Consider the following 24,979-nt stretch of genomic DNA (forward strand, 5'->3'; position numbering starts at 1 on the left):
TCTGTACAAATTGTAAATAGCCTTTCACTCCCTGTATTTTATACCTGTCACCTGCAGAATTTGAAAGAGAGTTTTCCAATCAATATTGTCAAAAGCTTTCTCTAAGTCTACAAGTGCTAGAAACCTAGGTTTACCTTTCCTTAATCTATCTCCTAAGATAGGTCGTAGTGTCAGTATTGCCTCACGTGTTCAAATATTTCTATGGAATCCAAACTGATCTTCTCCGAGGTCGGCTTCTACCTGTTTTTCCATTCGTCTGTAAAGAATTCGTGTTAGTATCTTGCAGCTGTGACTTATTAAACTGATAGTTCTGTAATTTTCACATCTGTCAACAGCTGCTTCCTTTGGGATTGGAATTATTATATTCTTCTTCAAGTCTGAGGGTATTTCGCCTGTCTCATACATCTTCCTCACCAGATGGTAGAGTTTTGTCAGGACTGGCTCTCCCAAGGCCGTCAGTAGTTCTCAGTAGTTCTAAAGGAATGCTGACTACTCCCAGGGCCTTGTTTCGACTCAGGTCTTTCAGTGCTCTGTCAAACTCTTCAGGGAGTATCATATCTACCATTTCATCTTCATCTACGTCCTCTTCCATTTCCATAATATTGTCCTCTAGTACATCACCCTTGTATAGACCCTCTATATACTCCTTCCACCTTTCTGCTTTCCCTTCTTTGCTTAGAACTGGGTTTCCACCTGAGCTCTCGATATTCATGCAAGTGGTTCTCCTTTCTCCAAAGGTCTCTTTAATTTTCCTGTAGGCAGTATCTATCTTACCCCTAGTGAGATAAGCCTCTACATCCTTACATTTGTCCTCTAGCCATCCCTGCTTAGCAGTTTTGCACTTCCTGTCGATCTCATTTTCGAGACGTTTGTATTCCTTTTTGCCTGCTTCATTTACTGCAGTTTTGTATTTTCTCCTTTCATCAGTTAAATTCTATATCTTTTCTGTTACCCAAGGATTTCTACTAGCCCTCATCTTTTTACCTACTTGATCCTCTGCTGCCTTCACTGTTTCGTCTCTCAAAGCTACCCATTCGTCTTCTACTGTATTTCTTTCCCCTAGTCTTGTCAATCGTTCCGTAATGCTCTCCCTGAAACTCTCTACAGCCTCTGGTTCTCTCAGTTTATCCAGTTCCCATCTGGTTAAATTCCCACCTTTTTGCAGTTTCTTCAGTTTTAATCTATAGTTCATAACCAATATATTGTCGTCAGTGTCCACATCTGCCCCTTGAAATGTCTTACAATTTAAAACTTGGTTCCAAAATCTCTGTCTTATCGTTGTATAATCTATCTGAAACCTTCCAGTATCTCCAGGCCTCTTCTATGTATACAACCCTCTTTCATGATTCTTGAACCAAGTGTTAGCTATGATTAAGTTATGCTCTGCGCAAAGTTCTACCAGGTGGATTCCTCTTTCATTTGTTACCCCCATTCCATATTCACCTACTACGTTTCCTTCTCTTCCTTTTCCTACTATGGAATTCCAGTCACCCATGACTATTAAATTTTCATCTCCCTTCACTATTTGAATAACATACGAGCAATTATTGTAGGTCCATCCAATTGTGGCAAGACTAATGTCCTCATGACGCTGCTAACACATGTAGATGGAGTCCGATTTGAATATATTTGTGTATTCTCAAAAACACTGTTTCAACCCAAGTATCAGCTATTACAGGAGATATTACACGGTGTAGATGATAATACATACACGATATTCAGTGAAAGCGGTGATATCCCTCCATCTGAAAAACCAAAGCCAAACACTGTCTTCATATTTGACGATGTTGCTGGGGTAAACCAAGACCAAATTCGAAAATATTTCTATTCCCGTCGTCTTATGGGTGATGATGTATTTTATCTAAGCGAAATATATTCCAGAATCCTAAAACAGCTGGTTAAGGATAATGCAAACCTCATTATAGCCTTCAAACAAGACAATATGAATTTAAACACATTTATGAGCACGTGTCGGAATTGACATATCGTTCAACAATTTTGTAAAGAAATGTTCTGATTGCTGGAATCATTCACAGTATGGGTTTCTCGTTATCGATGAAACAAGAGAACTGAGTGATGGTAGGTACAGGGGAAACTTTCAAGAGTTACTGCATATACAGCACGGTAAGAGAGGATGGTACATGAGTATAAGCTGCACCATGGACAAATTCGCACTCATGTCTAGCTCTCAACCCGAGAGAATGGGTGTACACAGACAGAACATTCGCCTGTACATGGATGCGGAAATTTAGGCTGTTGTGCGTAAGGATGGAGGTATGCACAGAGAACTAGAGACGTATTACCAGACTCTTCTGAGAATGGTGAATTCGTTAAATGTGTTAGTTAATGAAGTCGGTAAGAAAGTAACCGACCTAACTGAAAAGGTCGAGGGCCGGCCGAAGTGGCCGTGCGGTTAAAGGCGCTGCAGTCTGGAACCGCAAGACCGCTACGGTCGCAGGTTCGAATCCTGCCTCGGACATGGATGTTTGTGATGTCCTTAGGTTAGTTAGGTTTAACTAGTTCTAAGTTCTAGGGGACTAATGACCTCAGCAGTTGAGTCCCATAGTGCTCAGAGCCATTTGAACCATTTTAAAAGGTCGAGGCTATTGAGGGGAAAATATATGTAGAGTTCCTTGTTGCTGAGAACGGAGAGCAGGCAGATAGCAAGAGGAAGAAGAAGAGCGAATATATAAAGTCTCACGCTGCGGAGATGTCTGATTACTCCGAGATGTCAACGAAGCAGAAAGTGATTCAGGAGCGGAAAAGTAGTTCGTGAGCAATTACGGTTTCTGGGTTTACGGTATATGGATCGACAGCAAACACTAAGAAAGACCTTTAAGCCGGTTACTGAATCTCTCAGACACCTATCAGAAAAAAACAAAAACACACGATAACGGTGGTATTGCCATGAACGAATTCATTATCCGTCCCGACCCTGGTCAAGTAGAACATTCGGCGCAGCAGGGCAAGACCGTACATGTCGGGCATGCATCTTATAACTGTAACTGATGACACAATACAGATTGGTGATAGGCGCTTTGAGAAAACGCCTGGCTTAATGAATGTTACTTCTCTAAGACCTACCAAAAATCTTAGATATTATTCAGGGAAACGTACCGTTAAATACGGCACATGACTGATCTACATAAGATCGAGAAAAACCTGAGCAACAATAAATATAAAACCATTATAAAACGGATACGTGTTGGCGAAAACAACAACAACAACAGCACAGTAGCGGTGATGTTATTGATATTTAGCATAAAGCAGTGAACAATCGAATCCCGCAGTATATATATTATAACGAACCTATCGAGCTAACAGATCGACTACCGCCGCTCATGGTATCAGCTGGTGCAGGTAATACAGTTCGTTCGAATGAGGCTGTTTTAGGAATCTCTGAGCTTAGAGAGAGAGATATCATCGAATAAGTATGGAGGCAGTAGTTCGAGAACTGCACAAACCAGCACGCAAAACACACCTTCGTAGGCATGTTATGATTAGATGACTTATGGCAAGTTGATCTTGTAGGCATGAGGGAATATTCACATGAGAATAATGTATTCAAATATATTTTAATGATACATACTCCAAATTTGTCTGGGCATTACCTGTTAAAACAAAAACGGGTAGAAATGTGTTTTTGAGCGTTTGCTACATACAGGGACGAATCGATGCCCAGACAACCTCCAAACCGATCACGGTGGGGAGTTTTACAATAGATTCAAGTGTGTGTGAAATCTTATGGGACTTAACTGCTAAGGTCATCAGTCCCTAAGCTTACACACTACTCAACCTAAACTATCCTAAGGACAGACACACACACAAATGCCCGAGGGAGGACTCGAACCTCTGCCGGGTTTTCAATAGGTATCTCAATACCGTGATGCAGTGGTATGGGATACATCACTACTCAACATTCACTCACCTGAAGGCAAGTATCGTGGAGCGTCTGAAAAGGTCGAATGTGGATGCGTTATAACCTTCGCAGCTCTTACAAATGGACAGATATCCTCCTAGAATTAATTGCTCAGTATAATCGAACCAAACATACCACAATAAAAATTAGACAATCGACGTTCGTGATAATGGACTCAAGGATACGGTGTACTATCGCATTAAAATGCTGGATCCACGCAGACATAAATTTAATGTAGGTGATGTGGTGTGTATCTCAAAACACAAGACCGGATTTGAGAAATCATACCTACCGAACTGGTCAACAGAGATATTTACAGTTTCACAGGTGCAAAGAACGAATCCGAGAGCTTATGTATTGAAGGATAGTAAAGGTGAAGAAATTGCAGGCTGCTTCTACACCGAGGAGTTGCAGAAAAGCTCAGAACCGGATGTGTTTTCCTGCTACGCAAAACAGATTGATGCCGACGCGGTCTAAGGCGCTGCAGTCATGGACTGTGCGGCTGGTCCCGGCGGAGGTTCGAGTCCTCCCTCGGTCATGGGTGTGTGTGTTTGTCCTTAGGATAATTTAGGTTAAGTAGTGTGTAAGCTTCGGGACTGATGACCTTAGCAGTTAAGTCCCATAGGATTTCACACACATTTGAACATTTGATGCCGACGATTTGCTATGTAATGAGGGTGCCCAGTCCACAGCGGTGCCCAGTCCACAGCCACCGCAGTAGCATAACATGCATGCCAGGAGACGCATTCGAGAAGGTGGTGGTATTTTAGACAAATTGCCAGTGGAATTATACATCCCTGGGTATAGCTACTGTGTGTCTGGGACAAATCTTGGTTCAAATGGTTCAAATGGCTCTGAGTACTATGGAACTTGACATCTGAGGTCATCAGTCTCCTAGAACTTAGAACTACTTAAATCTAACTAACCTAAGGACATCACACACATCCATGCCCGAGGCAGGATTCGAACCTGCGACCGTAGCGGTCCCGCGGATCCAGACTGAAGCGCCTAGAACCGCTCGGGCACAACGGTCGGCGGACAAAGCTTCAGAAGTGCTCCGCTTGAGGTGATAAGGGGGTTAATCTGTTCGACGACGGGTGTATGGGACATGAGATTGCATACGCTGCAAATAAAGATCTATCAAGTCGTCACATTGCACACAGGATTTTAATTGCTAAGGCTAAGGAGATACGGAGAAGAAAGAATATTGGTGTAGGTCAACGCACCGCAGGATTTGCAGTCGACAAAATCATGTGAGGAAAAATTAAGTTGGGTTAAGAGCGATGAATTTCAAGAGAGTTATAAATGCCACAAGTTGTGCACTAAACAAAAAGAGGGACAAGGGCGGGAAGCAGAGCTGTCTGAAGAACTGTATCCTGACAGCGATGTAAGCGGCTAAAAGCGCAGTGAAGCAGAAAGGTGCGTGAAGAAGAAGAAGCCTAAGAGGATCGGTGGGAGCATCTCGAGTTCTACCAGTATTCAAGACATGTGGGGGTTTTCTTCCACTTCTCATCCCGGCCCTCTCCGCGCTCTCGGCGGTAGGGTCCCTCGCTGGTGGTGCTGCAGCTATCACTCTAATGGTCAAGAACGCACAAGACTCCCAAGCGCATTTAGAAGAACCAAGAAGCCATAACCGCATGATGGAAGCAGCAGCCATAGGAAAAGGACTATACTTGAAACTGTACAAGAAAGGGCTTGCTCCATTCATAAATTTAAAAAAGCCCATTAACGGTTCTACTACATCGACCACTCACAAATACGCATCTTCTTAAGTTTGTTATAAAGAAATTCAACTTTCCAAGATCCCGTGGTGCGTTTATGCGGGATACATTACCGAAGACTACGTGGAAAACTGGTGAACGTGGTATTATGAATTTAGATGTTACTCGAGGCCCCGGCTCCCACTGGGTATCACACGTATGAAAAATGAGGTTACCGTCTACTATTTCGACCCATTTGGTGACCAGCAACCGTCGGAAGAATTGCAGCGATACTCCACTCACAGAAAACGTGCGTTCTACAATGATCGGCGCTATCAGGACTTTAATACATACCTCTGTGGACATCTATGCATCATGTTTCTCTTGCCGTTTACAAAGCAGAAGAAGAAGCATGCTATATAAGAAGGAGGTTTAAACATTCCTTCATCAGTTTGAGATTCAGATACAATGTCATGCTTGGCCTCCCAGGTCCACAGACCTCAGTCCGAGCGATTATTGGCTTTGGGTTATTTGAAGTCGCAAGTGTATCGTGATCGACCGACATCTCTAGGGATGCTGAAAGACAACATCCGACGCCAAAGCCTCACCATAACTCCGGACATGCTTTACAGTGCTGTTCACAACATTATTCCTCGACTACAGCTATTGTTGTTCCCCCCCCCCCATGAACCATGGACCTTGCCGTTGGTGGGGAGGCTTGCGTGCCTCAGCGATACAGATAGCCGTACCGTAGGTGCAACCACAACGGAGGGGTATCTGTTGACAGGCCAGACAAACATGTGGTTCCTGAAGAGGGGCAGCAGCCTTTTCAGTAGCTGCAAGGGCAACAGTCTGGATGATTGACTGATCTGGCCTTGTAACAATAACCAAAACGGCCTTGCTGTGTTGGTACTGCGAACGGCTGAAAGCAAGGGGAAACTACAGCCGTAATTTTTCCCGAGGGCATGCAGCTTTACTGTATGATTACATGATGATGGCGTCCTCTTGGGTAAAATATTCCGGAGGTAAAATAGCCCCCATTCGGATCTCCGGGCGGGGACTACCCAAGAGGATGTCGTTATCAGGAGAAAGAAAACTGGCGTTCTACGGATCGGAGCGTGGAATGTCAGATCCCTTATTCGGGCAGGTAGGTTAGAAAATTTAAAAAGGGAAATGGATAGGATGAAGTTAGATATAGTGGGAATTAGTGAAGTTCGGTGGCAGGAGGAACAAGACTTCTGGTCAGGTGACTACAGGGTTATAAACACAAAATCAAATAGGGGTAATGCAGGAGTAGGTTTAATAATGACTAGGAAAATAGGAATGCGGGTAAGCTACTACAAACATCATAGTGAACGCATTATTGTGGCCAAGATAGATACGAAGCCCACACCTACTACAGTAGTACAAGTTTATATGCCAACTAGCTCTGCAGATGACGAAGAATATGAAGAAATGTATGATGAAATAAAAGAAATTATTCAGATAGTGAAGGGAGACGAAAATTTAATAGTCATGGGTGACTGGAATTCGAGTGTAGGAAAAGGGAGAGAAGGAAACATAGTAGGTGAATATGGATTGGGGGACAGAAATGAAAGAGGAAGCCGCCTGGTAGAATTTTGCGCAGAGCACAACATAATCATAACTAACACTTGGTTTAAGAATCATGAAAGAAAGTTGTATACATGGAAGAACCCTGGAGATACTAAAAGGTATCAGATAGATTATATAATGGTAAGACAGAGATTTAGGAACCAGGTTTTAAATTGTAAGACATTTCCAGGGGCAGATGTGGACTCTGACCACAATCTATTGGTTATGACCTGTAGATTAAAACTGAAGAAACTGCAAAAAGGTGGGAATTTAAGGAGATGGGACCTGGATAAACTGAAAGAACCAGAGATTGTACAGAGATTCAGGGAGAGCATAAGGGAGCAATTGACAGGAATGGGGGAAATAAATACAGTAGAAGAAGAATGGGTAGCTTTGAGGGATGAAGTAGTGAAGGCAGCAGAGGATCAATTAGGTAAAAGGACGAGGGCTAGTAGAAATCCTTGGGTAACAGAAGAAATTTTGAATTCAATTGATGAAAGGAGAAAATATAAAAATACAGTAAGTGAAACAGGCAAAAAGGAATACAAACGTCTCAAAAATGAGATCGACAGGAAGTGCAAAATGGCTAAGCAGGAATGGCTAGAGGACAAATGTAAGGATGTAGAGGCCTATCTCGCTAGGGGTAAGATACACTCCTGGAAATGGAAAAAAGAACACATTGACACCGGTGTGTCAGACCCACCATACTTGCTCCGGACACTGCGACAGGGCTGTACAAGCAATGATCACACGCACGGCACAGCGGACACACCAGGAACCGCGGTGTTGGCCGTCGAATGCAGCTAGCTGCGCAGCATTTGTGCTCCGCCGCCGTCAGTGTCAGCCAGTTTGCCGTGGCATACGGAGCTCCATCGCAGTCTTTAACACTGGTAGCATGCCGCGACAGCGTGGACGTGAACCGTATGTGCAGTTGACGGACTTTGAGCGAGGGCGTATAGTGGGCATGCGGGAGGCCGGGTGGACGTACCGCCGAATTGCTCAACACGTGGGGCGTGAGGTCTCCACAGTACATCGATGTTGTCGCCAGTGGTCGGCGGAACGTGCACGTGCCCGTCGACCTGGAACCGGACCGCAGCGACGCACGGATGCACGCCAAGACCGTAGGATCCTACGCAGTGCCGTAGGGGACCGCACCGCCACTTCCCAGCAAATTAGGGACACTGTTGCTCCTGGGGTATCGGCGAGGACCATTCGCAACCGTCTCCATGAAGCTGGGCTACGGTCCCGCACACCATTAGGCCGTCTTCCGCTCACGCCCCAACATCGTGCAGCCCGCCTCCAGTGGTGTCGCGACAGGCGTGAATGGAGGGACGAATGGAGACGTGTCGTCTTCAGCGATGAGAGTCGCTTCTGCCTTGGTGCCAATGATGGTCGTATGCGTGTTTGGCGCCGTGCAGGTGAGCGCCACAATCAGGACTGCATACGACCGAGGCACACAGGGCCAACACCCGGCATCATGGTGTGGGGAGCGATCTCCTACACTGGCCGTACACCGCTGGTGATCGTCGAGGGGACACTGAATAGTGCACGGTACATCCAAACCGTCATCGAACCCATCGTTCTACCATTCCTAGACCGGCAAGAGAACTTGCTGTTCCAACAGGACAATGCACGTCCGCATGTATCCCGTGCCACCCAACGTGCTCTAGAAGGTGTAAGTCAACTACCCTGGCCAGCAAGATCTCCGGATCTGTCATGTTTGGGACTGGATGAAGCGTCGTCTCACGCGGTCTGCACGTCCAGCACGAACGCTGGTCCAACTGCGGCGCCAGGTGGAAATGGCATGGCAAGCCGTTCCACAGGACTACATCCAGCATCTCTACGATCGTCTCCATGGGAGAATAGCAGCCTGCATTGCTGCGAAAGGTGGATATACACTGTACTAGTGCCGACATTGTGCATGCTCTGTTGCCTGTGTCTATGTGCCTGTGGTTCTGTCAGTGTGATCATGTGATGTATCTGACCCCAGGAATGTGTCAATAAAGTTTCCCCTTCCTGGGACAATGAATTCACGGTGTTCTTATTTCAATTTCCAGGAGTGTAGATACCGCCTACAGGAAAATTAAAGAGACCTTTGGAGAGAAGAGAACGACTTGTGTGAATATCAAGAGCTCAGATGGAAACCCAGTTCTAAGCAAAGAAGGGAAAGCAGAAAGGTGGAAGGAGTATATAGAGGGTCTATACAAGGGCGATGTACTTGAGGACAATATTATGGAAATGGAAGAGGATGTAGATGAAGATGAAATGGGAGATATGATACTGCGTGAAGAGTTTGACAGAGCACTGAAAGACCTGAGTCGAAACAAGGCCCCCGGAGTAGACAATATTCCATTGGAGCTACTGACGGCCGTGGGAGAGCCAGTCCTGACAAAACTCTACCATCTGGTGAGCAAGATGTATGAAACAGGCGAAATACCCTCAGACTTCAAAAAGAATATAATAATTCCAATCCCAAAGAAAGCAGGTGTTGACAGATGTGAAAATTACCGAACTATCAGCTTAATAAGTCACAGCTGCAAAATACTAACACGAATTCTTTACAGACGAATGGAAAAACTAGTAGAAGCCAACCTCGGGGAAGATCAGTTTGGATTCCGTAGAAACACTGGAACACGTGAGGCAATACTGACCTTACGACTTATCTTAGAAGAAAGATTAAGGAAAGGCACACCTACGTTTCTAGCATTTGTAGACTTAGAGAAAGCTTTTGACAATGTTGACTGGAATACTCTCTTTCAAATTCTAAAGGTGGCAGGGGTAAAATACAGGGAGCGAAAGGCTATTTACAATTTGTACAGAAACCAGATGGCAGTTATAAGAGTCGAGGGACATGAAAGGGAAGCAGTGGATGGAAAGGGAGTAAGACAGGGTTGTAGCCTCTCCCCGATGTTGTTCAATGTGTATATTGAGCAAGCAGTAAAGGAAACAAAAGAAAAATTCGGAGTAGGTATTAAAATTCATGGAGAAGAAATAAAAACTTTGAGGTTCGCCGTTGACATTGTAATTCTGTCAGAGACAGCAAAGGACTTGGAAGAGCAGTTGAATGGAATGGACAGTGTCTTGAAAGGAGGATATAAGATGAACATCAACAAAAGCAAAACAAGGATAATGGAATGTAGTCTAATTAAGTCGGGTGATGCTGAGGGAATTAGATTAGGAAATGAGGCACTTAAAGTAGTAAAGGAGTTTTGCTATTTGGGGAGCAAAATAACTGATGATGGTCGAAGTAGAGAGGATATAAAATGTAGGCTGGCAATGGCAAGGAAAGCGTTTCTGAAGAAGAGAAATTTGTTAACATCCAGTATTGATTTAAGTGTCGGGAAGTCATTTCTGAAAGTATTCGTATGGAGTGTAGCCATGTATGGAAGTGAAACATGGGCGATAAATAGTTTGGACAAGAAGAGAATTGAAGCTTTCGAAATGTGGTGCTACAGAAGAATGCTGAAGATTAGATGGGTAGATCACATAACTAATGAGGAAGTATTGAATAGGATTGGGGAGAAGAGAAGTTTGTGGCACAACTTGACCAGAAGAAGGGATCGGTTGGTAGGACATGTTCTGAGACATCAAGGGATCACCAATTTAGTATTGGAGGGCAGCGTGGAGGTTAAAAATCGTAGAGGGAGACCAAGAGATGAATACACTAAGCAGATTCAGAAGGATGTAGGTTGCAGTAGGTACTGGGAGATGAAAAAGCTTGCACAGGATAGAGTAGCATGGAGAGCTGCATCAAACCAGTCTCAGGACTGAAGACCACAACAACAACAACAACAGCTATTGTTGAGGAATGATGGTGGACATATTGAGCATTTCCTGTAAAGAACATCATCTTTGCTTTGTCTTACTTTGTTATGCTAATTATTGCTATTCTGATCAGATGAAGCGCCATCTGTCGGACATTTTTTGAACTTTTGTAGGCAGTGCAGTTGAACAGGAATGGACATCTCTAAAACGTGCCATCTCGGAAGTTGGGAAAGAAAACAGTGCTACAAAGAAAGTAACTGCGAAGAAACCATGGGTAACAGAAGAAATACTTCAATTGATCTATGAAAGGAGGAAGTACAAAAATGTCGCGGGAAACTTAGGAATACAGAAATACAAGTCGCTGAGGAATGAAATAAATAGGAAGTGCAGGGAAGCTAAGACGAAATAGCTGCAGGAAAAATGTGAAGACATCGAAAAAGAAATGAATGTCGGAAGGACAAACTCAGCATACAGGAAAGTCAAAACAACCTTCGATGGCCGGCCGCGGTGGCCGAGCGGTTCTAGGCGCTCAGTCCGGAACCGCGCGACTGCTACGGTCGCAGGTTCGAATCCTGCCTCGGGCATGGATGTCTGTGATGTCCTTAAGTTAGTTAGGTTTAAGTAGTTCTAAGTCCTAGGGGACTGATGACCACAGATGTTAAGTCCCATAATGCTCAGAGCCATTTGAACCAACCTTCGATGACATTAAAATAAAGGGTGATAACATGTATAGTGCCACAGGAATTCCACTGCTAAATGAAGAGGAGAGAGCGATTGGTGGAAATAATACACTAAAAGCCTCTATGAGAGGGAAGATTTGTCTGATGTGATAGAAGAAGAAACAGGAGTCGATTTAGAAGAGACAGGGGATCCTGTATTAGAATCAGAATTTAAAAGAGCTTTGGAGGACTTAAGATCAAATAAGACAGAAGGGATAGATAACATTCTATCATAATTTCTAAAACCATTTGGGGAACTGGCAACAAAACGGCTATTCACGTTGGTTTGTAGAATGTCTGAGTCTGGCAATTAACTAGTGTGGTCTAGGGGTAGCGTCTTTGATTCATAATCAAAACGTCTTCGATCCCCGCCACTGCCTAAATTTTGATAAATAATCAGCATTGGCGGCCGAAGACTTCCGGCATAAGAAGTCAGCCCCATTCTGCCAACGGCCTTGTCAAAGAGGGCGGAGGAGCGGATAGAGGTTCAGCGCACTCTCTTGTCCTAGGGGTGGGAAATTGCCCCTAAAGGCGGAAGAATCAGCAATGATCAACGACATGAGGATGCAGAAGGCAATGAAAACCACTGCATTAAAGACACGTAACGTGTATCCACAGGACATGTGGCCTGTAATTGAAGAAGTGTCATGATGATCTCTCCATTGGCAAAAGATTCCGAAATAGTCCCCCATTCGGATCTCCGGGAGGGGACTGCCAAGGGGGGGGGGGGGGGGTTTACCATGAGAAAAAGATTGAATAATCAACGAAAGGATAACGTTCTACGAGTCGGGGCGTGGAATGTCAGAAGCTTGAACGTGGTAGGGAAACTAGAAAATGTGAAAAGGGAAATGCAAAGGCTCAATCTAGATATAGTAGGGGTCAGTGAAGTGAAGTGGAAGGAAGACAAGGATTTCTGGTCAGATGAGTATCGGGTAATATCAACAGCAGCAGAAAATGGTATAAGAGGTGTAGGATTCGTTATGAATAGGAAGGTAGGGCAGAGGGTGTGTTACTGTGAACAGTTCAGTGACCGGGTTGTTCTAATCAGAATCGACAGCAGACCAACACCGACAACGATAGTTCAGGTATACATGCCGACGTCGCAAGCTGAAGATGAACAGATGGAGAAAGTGTATGAGGATATTGAAAGGGTAATGCAGTATGTAAAGGGGGACGAAAATCTAATAGTCATGGGCGACTGGAATGCAGTTGTAGGGGAAGGAGTAGAAGAAAAGGTTACAGGACAATATGGGCTTTGGACAAGGAATGAAAGAGGAGAAAGACTAATTGAGTTCTGTAACAAGCTTCAGCTAGTAATAGCGAATACCCTGTTCAAGAATCACAAGAGGAGGAGGTATACTTGGAAAAGGCCGGGAGATACGGGAAGATTTCAATTAGATTACATCATGGTCAGACAGAGATTCCGAAATCAGATACTGGATTGTTAGGCGCACCCAGGAGCAGATATAGACTCAGATCACAATATAGTAGTGATGAAGAGTAGGCTGAAGTTCAAGACATTGGTCAGGAAGAATCAATACGCAAAGAAGTGGGATACGGAATGACGAGATACGTTTGAAGTTCTCTAACGCTGTAGATACAGCAATAAGGAATAGCGCAGTAGGCAGTACAGTTGAAGAGGAATGGACATCTCTAAAAAGGGCCATCACAGAAGTTGGGAAGGAAAACATAGGTACAAAGAAGGTAGCTGCGAAGAAACCATGGGTAACAGAAGAAATACTTCAGTTGATTGATGAAAGGAGGAAGTACAAACATGTTCCGGAAAAATCAGGAATACAGAAATACAAGTCGCTGAGGAATGAAATAAATAGGAAGTGCAGGGAAGCTAAGACGAAATGGCTACAGGAAAAATGTGACGACATCGAAAAAGATATGATTGTCGGAAGGACAGACTCAGCATACAGGAAAGTCAAAACAACCTTTGGTGACATTAAAAGCAACGGTGGTGCAACGGGAATTCCACTGTTAAATGCAGAGGAGAGAGCAGATAGGTGGAAAGAATACATTGAAAGCCTCTATGAGGGTGAAGATTTGTCTGATGTGATAGAAGAAGAAACAGGAGTCGATTTAGAAGAGATAAGGGATCCAGATTTAGAATCGGAATTTAAAAGAGCTTTGAAGGACTTACGGTCAAATAAGGCAGAAGGGATAGATAACATTCCATCTGAATTTCTAAAATCGTTGGGGGAAGTGGCAACAAAACAACTATTCACGTTGGTGTGTAGAATATATGAGTCTGGCGACATACCATCTGACTTTCGGAAAAGCATCATCCACACAATTCCGAAGACGGTAAGAGCTGACAAGTGCGAGAATTATCGCACAATCAGCTTACCAGCTCATGCATCGAAGCTGCTTACAAGAATAATATACAGAAGAATGGAAAAGAAAATCGAGAATGCGCTAGGTGACGATCAGTTTGGCTTTAGGAAAAGTAAAGGGACGAGAGAGGCAATTCTGACGTTACGGCTAATAATGGAAGCAAGGCTAAAGAAAAATCAAGACACTTTCATAGGATTTGTCGACCTGGAAAAAGCGTTCGCCAATATAAAATGGTGCAAGCTGTTCGAGATTCTGAAAAAAGTAGGGATAAGCTATAGGGAGAGACGGGTCATATACAATATGTACAACAACCAAGAGGGAATAATAAGAGTGGACGATCAAGAACGAAGTGCTCGTATTAAGAAGGGCGTAAGACATGGCTGTAGCCTTTCGCCCCTACTCTTCAATTTGTACATCGAGGAAGCAATGATGGAAATAAAAGAAAGGTTCAGGAGTGGAATTAAAATACAAGGCGAAAGGATATCAATGACACATTGATGACATTGCTATCCTGAGTGAAAGTGAAGAAGAATTAAATGATCTGCTAAACGGAATGAACAGTCTAATGAGTACACAGTATGGTTTGAGAGTAAATCGGAGAAAGACGAAGGTAATGAGAAGTAGTAGAAATGAGAACAGCGAGAAACTTAACATCAGGATTGATGGTCACGAAGTCAATGAAGTTAAGGAATTCTGCTACCTAGGCAGTAAAATAACCAATGACGGACGAAGGAAGGAAGACATCAAAAGCAGACTCGCTATGGCAAAAAAGGCATTTCTAGCCAAGAGAAGTCTACTAATATCAAATACCGGCCTTAATTTGAGGAAGAAATTTCTGAGGCTGTACGTCTGGAGTACAGCATTGTATGGTAGTGAAACATGGACTGTTGGAAAACCGGAACAGAAGAGAATCGAAGCATTTGATATGTGGTGCTATAGACGAATGTTGAAAATTAGGTGGACTGATAAGATGAGGAATGAGGAGGTTCTATACAGAATCGGAGAGGAAAGAAATATGTGGAAAACACTGATAATGAGAAGGGACAGGATGATGGGACATCTGCTAAGACATGAGGGAATGACTTCCATGGTACTAGAGGGAGCTGTAGATGGCAAAAACTGTAGAGGAAGACAGAGATTGGAATACGTCAAGCAAATAATTGAGGACGTAGGTTGCAAGTGCTACTCTGAGATGAAGAGGTTAGCACAGGAAAGAAATTCGTGGCGGGCCGCATCAAACCAGTCAGTAGACTGATGACAAAGAAAAAAAAAAAAAAAAAAAAGAGTCTGGCGACATACAATCTTTCGGAAAAGCATCAGCCACACAATTCTGAAGACGGCCAGAGATGACGAAGTGCTCGTATTAAGAAGGGTGTAAGACAAGGGTGTAGCCTTTCGCCCCTACTGTTCAATCTGTACATCGAGGAAGCAATGATGGCAATAAAAGTAATTTTCAGGAGTGGAACTAAATTCAAGGTGGAAGGAGATCAATGATACGATTCGCTAATGACATTGGTATCTTGAGTGAAAATGAAAAAGAATTACATGGTCTGCTGAATGGAATGAACAGTCTACAAATTATGAACTGAGAGTAAATCGAAGAAAGACGAAGATAATGAGAAGTAGTAGAAATGAGAACAGTGAGAAACTTAACATCAGGACCGATGGTCACGAAGTAGATGAAGTTAAGGAATTCTGCTACCTAGGCAGTAAAATAACCAATGACGGACGGAGCAAGGAGGACATCAAAAGCAGACTAGCAGGGGCAAATAGGGAATTCCTGTGAAAGAGAAGTCCACTAATATCAAATACCGGCCTTAATTTGAGGAAGAAATTCCGTAGAACTTACGTCTGGAGTACAGCATTGAATGCTAGTGAAACATGAACTGTGGGAAAAACGGAACAGGAGAGAATCGAAGCATTTGAGATGTGGTGCTACAGATGAATGTTGAAAATTAGGTGGACTGATAAGGTAAGGAATGAGGAGTTTCTATGTAGTATCGGAGAGGAAAGGAACATTTGGAAAACACTTATAAGGAGAAGGTACAGGATGATAGGACATCTGTTAAGACATTTAAGACATGAGGGAATGACTTCCATGGTACTAGAGGGAGCTGTAGAAGGTAAAAACTGTAGAAGAAGACAGAGATTCGAGTACATCAAGCAAATAATTGAGGACGTAGGTTGCAAGTGCTACTCTGAGATGAAGAAGGTAGCACAAGAAGTTAGCACAGGAGAGGAATTCGTGGTGAGCCGAATCAAACCAGTCAGAAACTGGCGAAAAAAAAAGGCACATACAAACGATTACTGCACTGCTTGTTTGAAATGTGTACATGTTGAATAACTGTGTGTGGATTTCACGTGGAAAAGTGCGATAGCCGTAAGGGGAATGAAAGATTTTTTTTTTCCCTTGTGTGGAAAATTATGTGCAGTGTAGATATCGAGATTCGTTCTAGAACTATGGTATCAAGAGAAGACATTTCCAGTACATCTCTCGGTGTGAGACTGCAGCAGAAATCCTAATGTTTAACTGCACTTAATGGATGCCTAATTGCCTATACTCTTGAGTGTCTCGAGAAGGCCGTAGAAAGCACAGCAGCAAGCAAGCAGTTCGGTGCCGGAAACAGCATCTCAGCAGACGCCTTTGTCCGGGCTGGGGCTTGCCAGTCCTTCGTACACCAGTGCAGAGAGTCCCAGAAAGCTTTCGTCCTATGACGGTTTGGCTTACTGCTTCCTCTGTATGTGTGAATAGTGAACTCATACCCTGTCTGCACTGAGTCACTATCGGGACCGCTTGTGTCGTGTGTATACTCTGCGGGAATTTGAGAAGAGTCAATACGACGATTTTTTTTTCTGGGGGAATATTGATAGCGTTCGAAGTCCCACACTGGGGTCCTCCTGGGACAAGGGCTGTTCCACGGTCGGCCGGCCTCTCTGGCCGACACACGCTTCCGCAGCTGCAGTCACGGGACACGTTTCCCGCGGCAGTTACCTCCGTCGGCGCTGCACTGCGGCACGGCGAGTACGTGGGATGTTTATTTCCTACGATCTCAGTCATCTAGCCGTGAATGGATGGTGTTCTCAATACATCGTGACGGTATTTGTTATTGTTAATATCCTCTCACGCTGTAGACCCTTTTCCTCCCTCCTTCTTCGCCCTGGTGTAGCTGAGAGAACCAGTCATCGTAGGAATTTTATAGCACTTTACAAGACCAAATACGCTTAGCAGATTGTAGTTGTCAGGAGGTCTATACCCATGACAGTGTAAATTCACGTCGAAATTTGAAATGCGAACTATCATTTCATACATCACCACTGCAATAGTGCTGTCAAATAGTGATAAGTTTTTATTATTTAATGTAACTACTCGCCGATAATGTATCACTGTTGTTTATACATGGAAACTAATGTGCAGTGTCGATCTTTTTTTTATTTAGAGTGGTTTTAAACCGTGTGAAGGAGATTGTTTAAACGCTATATTAACGATTTAATTAATATTTCGCATGGCACGTCATGTGAAGTAACATTTGTGACATCTTCAAGATGTGATCTCCACACGAGATTTAATAACTCCTGAAGCAGTTTGTGAAATGCAGCACAGGAAAAGTGCACAGGAAGGCTGGAGGCAGTTTAGAGTCCATGCCAGAATGAAATATCTCGTGCTAGTTCCTACGTCATCTGCAAAGCAAACTAGAGCTCTCTCTCTGTCTTTGTATGCAACGATCTCTTTTTGAAAGTGTTTTCGTGTGAGCTGGCTACTAGTTTTGTGACATCGCCAGTTTGTGTGTGAGGTAGCTACGGCATCCACCTTATATCCCCTACATCATGATCATTGACTGGGAATTAATTATTTATTAACTTCAGCAGTATTTCTCGTATGATTCCTAATCAGCCATTTGCCTTGGGAGGAGTTCTCCCGTGCGTGCGTCGGTATTCTGGATGAGGTTTAGAGGGTAAATGCTGTTTTCTTTGCGCCCCAGCCCGACTGCAACGGCGGCGCATGCAGGCCCGGCAGGTCACGGGCAGAAACAGAGAAAGAGCACGTGTTCCTGCAGGAGATCCTCAGGTGACAAGTATGAAAGGGATGCCGCTGCCAGATGCTTTCGATGGAGAATTACTGTAACATCCAGTCTGTCTGTCGCGAGACCCGAACGGAAACCTGCGCTTTTCTCGGCAGCTGACGGCCACGCCGCAACTTTGGCAGGGGCCGCCGATGTACCACCAGTCCAGGCGGTCTGCACGGGTGTCGCCCTGTGCGGTCCTGTGGACCGCGCGTGCTTCACGAGCGACAGATTCTTGGCAGTCTAATTACGTATGATGGATGTTTCATAACGGTATTCCTTGTGCGATCGCATTGATATTAGTTATTTATTTTATGTTGGTACTGAAGGGTAAAGTAACTAGATGCTCACGGTCGTAAAGAGACCGCAGTATGACATGACTGAATTTTTTTTGTTACAGGCAAGCCATTTTCTGACGTTCTTCTGTTTACTGAGGTGACGGTTATTCCCAATTCAGTATGCGAGCTGCAGTTCGAAGCAGATACCATTCTTGAAAGTACGCTGTGTGCCGGAAACAAGCACAGTGGCCTCTGTTCTGTGAGTAAAAGTGTGCTGCACACTCACGACTTACTAATTATCAGCATCTTATTCTGTGGATTTTCATAAATGCCTTTTACAGTGCTAATTTGTAAGTAATTAATACTGTAAAAGTATATTCCATTCAATTAACACAATTTGCTTTTCATAACTGAGTCATGCTCTCTGCTTGCAAACATTGTCAAACTATCCACATATTTTATGATCTAGCTATGAGCGGCCCCTAATGTCCTACGCTTTTCCGTTATTAATTTGTTACTGTCAGCAGATATCTGTGTGACTGAAACTAGAGGGAAATGAAACCGTTCATTGCATCTCTTCTCCAGGGCATCTGATTGATGGGTTTGTTGATACCTGCATTGGCAAGCAGTTTACATGGTGATGGAAATACCTGTAGTCAGACCTTGCAAAACTAATATACGTCATTAACTTTGAAAACATTCATGCCTGAAAGTGCCATTTCGAATCAGTAACAGACAGAAGGTATAGGTGCACCAGCTTCGGGAACATAAATATAAATTAAAACAGTCGTTTTATTTCCGGAGAATAGGTGTATTTAGGATCGGTTACAGATTTACTGCAGTGAACACTTACAAGGCTTATTCTCATACAGTTAATAATTTTCCATCATACAGTACAATTACGAACGAACACAAACACAGTAATTTCCACACTGCATTAATGACAACCTCAGGACCACTTAGCTCGATCTTCGTAATTACAGACCTTTCATCGTAATGCTGTGCTGTTGCACATTTCATTGTTAGCGTCTGTAGCGATGCTGAGTTGTCACTGTGATACTCGTGGCAAGTTCATCAAGTTCATGAGGCCACACCCCTCCCTCCGAAGCGAAGCGCCCACCAACAACCTCACAGAAAGTGGTCTACAATACGTAGCAGCACGGTTTCTAAGCTCGTACTCTTTTGTTAACATGGTACATGCGCTAGCCAGCGAGTCTGACAGTGGGGAACACTCAGCACGCTAGGTGCACCTCTTAGCAGTGGGGGTACTGTGGAGTCTGTGTTGCAGTCTTTCAGTATGTAAAACGCTGGCCTGGTAGTCGCTCCTCGCCAGGAGATCGAGGGGGGCTCGGTCACAGTGAAAGTTAGAGATTGTGCTGAGAGTAAGATTTGTATTATACTGGCTATGTTGACTGTTTCTACGATGTATGATGGAATGAGGTGGATTGTGGGCAGGCTGCCAGAGTATCACCACACAATACGAGAGCTCTAATAGAGTGGTGAATGAGTGCTTGGTAGATGCTGCGCGATATTCCAGAGTAACAGCGGAAAGTCATTTATTTTTTACTCAAAATGCATCCATAAGCAGTGAGCACCCAACCAGAGAAGATACTGCAGTCAGCATGTAGTGCAAGGCCACCAGCAGGCGGCGTAGTGGTGAAAGCAGTCGCAATGCAAAAGCTCTGACCCAGCAGGCCAGGAACACTGCATCGCTTCTACCAACTTGATGCCATTACAGCCCAGGATGGAGACAGCAGAGGAGCGGATGATCACGCTACTGGGCCATGCAGAAGGGACAGCTCACAACAGCAGAGTCTGCTCAGTTCAGCAGTAGGACATGGTGGATGAGTGGCTGTACATCACTGGATGGGAATTGGAGACCCTCAGGGTGGGAGGCAGAAGCAGCTGAAATAGGCCATGCAGGTGGTCCAGTGATTGGAAAGTGTTAAATCCAAATTTTTGGTCTTGTCATCAACACCAGTGCCACAGCCAACAACATCACAGTCTGAAGACGGTCACTGATCGAGCCATTTACACTGCTATACTGACTGGCTAGTAGACTTGTAAACTTGAGGGCCGGCATGGGTCCCTTATCGAGAATGGCGGTTGGCTAACTGCGATACCTTTGACCAGAAAACGTGCAGTATGTGAACTGGCTCGGAGCCTACTTGTACTGGTAGCGCATCAGTTCTGACCGCGCGCGTCTTAACACGCCTTTGGCTTACATGTGAAGTGACCGTGCCATCGACACTGCAGTAGCTCTGCCTCCCTCTTTCCTCACTGATATTGCTATTCTGGGTGCACCCTGTGATGCACGAGTGGCGTCCAATAAACAACGCAACACCTTTTTTCTCGGCCAGTCTCGATTGAGAAAATGTGGAATTTGTCGTGGGACGTGGTGGAATATTCCCACTTCTGTCTCTATAGTTTCATGAAGTTCTGATGAGTAGCGGGGCTGTACGTAGCCTTCAAAATGGCGTCTATAATGGAAGTGTTCTCCGAGCATAAAGCTGTCATTGAGTTTCTTTTGCCAGAAAACCAGAGACATTCGTGCGTGCTTGCAGAATATCTCTGGAGAACTGGCAGTGAAGAGAAGAGCAGTGAGTTGGTGGGCGAGGCGTCTATCATCGTCGCTACGAGGCCGCGCAGGCCTGTCCGACCCCCTGCCGTGCATTCCGGCTGGCCGCACACAGCTGTCTCTCCGGCAGTGCTGAACGTGCGGACACTCTCATTCGAGGTGATCGATGGATCACAGACAAACACCTCACCGATCAACTGAACGTCTCTGTTGGTAGCGCTGACACGCTCGTCCTCCAGCTGAGGTACTCAAAGGTATGTGCCTGCTAGGTTCGTCGCCGCCTAACAAAAGACCGTCTGTTCGGCCCACTGAAGGATGCAGTCTGCGGGAAGCAGTATGTCAACCACTGAGAGGTTTTATGTGCAGCCAGGCGTTCGCTCTGACGCCCACCATTAGAGTGGATCCGTGCGGGCGTACTCGCACTCCCAGTAGAGTGGTGTAAGCCCATCGCACAGAAAGGAGATTATGTTGCAAAGTACCGTTTTGTAGCCAATAGAGTCAGGAATAATACGGTGTATTGAAATCCTAAATAAAACCAACCTCATTTTGGAGAAAAATGTGTTGCCTTACTTCACTTAGTGTGACCTTTTCATGTGGCCCCTTGCATTACACGTAGAAGATGTCTCCATTTTTCCCGAGCCGCACCAGTTAAGCAGCGCAATACGCTTCTCTCCATTACAAAATCCATCTGTGGTATCAATAGTTTCAAAAAAAAATTTTGTAATTGAATGCTTTTAAAGGTTTCTTTGAAAACATCTGAGTATAGCTTGGAAATTAGTTCTTAAAATATTGCATCGGTTATGAGCCTAGCACTTTCGTTTGTGACGTAAATTACAGGGCAGTTCTTAGCCACATTTACTTTAATAATAATGAATCGAGTCTTCCATCTAATTATTGTCACTGATTGGCGTAAATGCTGTTAGAAGCAATGGTCAAGAAAAACACAATCTCGTAACGATAGTCGTACGACATTACGTCCATATGAAGTAGTTATTTTCGCACCACAAAAACAACTATACCACTGTAAATGACTATCATTGTAATTATTTCTCAATGTATTGGTTTAACAGTGCATAGTTCCGGAACTTTCCTTTACAGCATGTCTTGAAATTATGTCTTTGTTGCTTCGTAGCCATCCCATTGAAAAATCAATAATTTATTGTACACCCCCTTGTTTTCATATAAATAAGATCTTCTCCAGGTCCACAGACTCCTGTGGAATAGAAATGTTGCGCGAATGTACAGAAAAGTGTTAAAATTAATATTTGCCCGTTAATGGCGGCTGTCCTGCAGCTCCTGCGATGCTACGTTGCTTCGACTGCCCAGTTTACTACACTTGTTATAAATGCTATGTTATTTGATACAGGGCGATTACAATTACGAAATGAAAGCGTTAAATGACAGTTTAAGTTAAAAATCTATTTCACAATTAATAACACTTTATGCAGTCGTGCACATCTGGAAGACACAGAGAAATCGTACAACAACGACAGTGTGAGAGATAAGGCGCCAGAGAGAAAAAGCTAAAAAGAGAGACGCTACGAAACTGGCGCTCATATATATAATTGTAACAGTCACAAATATAAATATAAAAATACTGTTTCATAGTACATTATATCAAGTGCCGCGCGGAGTGGCCGCGTGGTTTGAGGCGCCATGTCACGGATTGCGCGGCCCCTCCCGCCGGAGGTTCGAGTCCTCCCTCGGGCATGGGTGTGTGTGTGTTGTTCTTAGCATAAGTTAGTTTAAGCAGTGTGTAAAGCTAGGGACCGATCACCTAAGCAATTTGGACCCTTAGGAATTCACACACACACACACACACACACACACACACACACACACACACATCAAGTCTCTATCGTCACTGGTTTTGTCCAGAGTAACATTTCGTAGAATTTACAGTCTTCTATACCATGTTCATTGATTTTATTTTTCACTTGTTATTAAGTTGTACAGAGTTTCTTTTATTACTGTCACTCAATTCATTAATTTGTACCAAATACAAAAATTTTCGTGACAAATACACATGGGCAGGCTACACACGCCCTGGAACGGCCATGCATTCATCTGAATATTTTCTGTAATGCACATTCCAGTTGAGTTCTTGTTTTTTATAACACTCGCATGCACTAACAATTCATGGTACGAGCATTGTTCACCGATTTTTACGCATAACGTCATATATTTTGTTAGTTAATGTTTATTTTATGAAAATTTGCGTTGCATTTCATCATATCTGCCTTATTACAGGATGAAATTAAAGTTTTAGAAACTTATAAACTACTATTTGCTGCTGCTTGTTATTATGCACATTATGACAGATCTGTTCTTATAAAAGGCACTTGTTTGGAGTGGAGATTTGCTTGTTTGAGCCGTTAGAAAGTGTATGGTCCTCGAATTAGGGTTCGGCTCACATGAGAAACGTCTCGAAAAACCGGGAAAGAACCTATCTCCACTCCAAATTCGCTCAGCTTTTACTTTTGTCTAGCATTTGTAAAACATTTAATTCAATGAGAGCTATTATGCTGACATTTTAGATTCGTGTATAAATATACAGATCAAACACGAATGCATAGTTATTTTTGGCTACAAGCATTAAGTTTTATAGAATTTCTCAGAGTTTGTCTTTCCACTTGTACGATGCAAATATTTCAATTTTTTCGAAGGTGTTTTCTGTCGTGTGAAGTCTCAAACGACGTTGGCGACGTTTCGCTACCGTGACGTTGTAGTCTCGGTGTAGATGTTGAGAAACGCCCTGCAGGAGCATCGGGTCCGACTCCCAACCCCCCAGGCGACGACTGCTTACCTACTGCCGCCAAGTTAACGCTGACTCGTTCCCGGGCACTTGGACTGCTTTCGACTGTGCAGCTCCGTAATGTGTGGCTATGAAAATGTTTAAAGTACATCACTACACACTGATTAACTTTGACGTTACGTGCTGCGGGATGAAACACATAAGAATTATGCATTATTATTGTTTACTCAGGACCAGTTCTGAAGATTATTTGTGTTGCCGATTTATTCTCACATATCTTCCATAGTTATTGAGCATCCATTCATTTTTTTTTTCAAACGACATCATGATACATGAAAAACCCACCACCTAAAATATTAGTGGTTCCTAATTTATACTATGGATTACAGTTACTGCAGCATTTGTTAATTGGTTACTAAGTATGTTAATTATTTTACTTCCACTATGGGCATTCTAAGTCCTACCATTGTTAGTTCTACTATGAATCTACCCCACCTGCAGCGTCACATGCGTGCCAGCGTATTATAAACCTACTTTTTTGGCTGTCCCCAGTGTGCATGCCCCTGGCACTGGGCTGGCCCAAGATGTTTTGAGCCACCGAAGTTTTGTACTAATGGTGTTACCCTAACTTGTCCTACGTCTTAATCTAATTATAATACTACTGTCAAAACCGGTAGTGTCCAGTTCGGTCTGAGTGTGCATCCTCCTCCTAGTCCTGGACGTGGCAGATCCCAGCCGTGAGCCAGCTGGCAAAATCCACACCCTGGCGGAAAGGGACAGGTGCTCAGAGTCTGGCCGGGTTGAAGTCTGGTTTAATCTGTTATTGATTGTTCCTTAGGTTCTCTTTTAGTGGTTTGCTTGATATCTCATTAGCAAGGTTGTTTAAGATTTGAAAATAGTCCTCATGCCTGAGCAAGTGGTACGTGTCGTTCATTGTTTGGTAATTGAAGTCTTAGTTGTGATGTGACATCGTCGAAGAGGTGTCACTCATACGCCACAATTTCCGGGGCCCCACAGTCACACGTTGGTGTAGCCTGTTTCCCAAATTGTCATAGGTATGCTGGGTAGGGTCCATGTCCAGTATGGAAGTGCAGCAGTCCTCTTGATGGCTTCAGATCTTTGAGCTGGAGTCGCTCCTTGATATTAGGCGGCAGTTCGTGTGTTTGACGACCTGTTTTGTAATGATGCCATTGCTCCTGCCATAGCTCCTCCCCCTGTGTTTAATTTTTGATTTAATACCCAAGTGTGTCCCCATTAGTTCAACTATT

The 24,979-nt window shown here is 43.9% G+C and overlaps 1 protein-coding gene across 1 annotated transcript in view; it reads left to right on the forward strand.

The window, feature by feature from the left end:
* Positions 1 to 24,979, forward strand: part of LOC124551195 (venom protease-like) — a 220,675-nt gene that overhangs the window by 157,726 nt on the left and 37,970 nt on the right. Inside the window, exon 5 of the mRNA XM_047126183.1 lies at positions 18,501 to 18,637. Within this exon, the coding sequence (XP_046982139.1) occupies positions 18,501 to 18,637 (137 nt within the window). The remainder of the gene's footprint in view (positions 1 to 18,500; positions 18,638 to 24,979) is intronic.

This window comes from Schistocerca americana, chromosome 9 (genome assembly GCF_021461395.2).
Source record: "Schistocerca americana isolate TAMUIC-IGC-003095 chromosome 9, iqSchAmer2.1, whole genome shotgun sequence".
Lineage (NCBI taxonomy): Eukaryota > Metazoa > Arthropoda > Insecta > Orthoptera > Acrididae > Schistocerca > Schistocerca americana.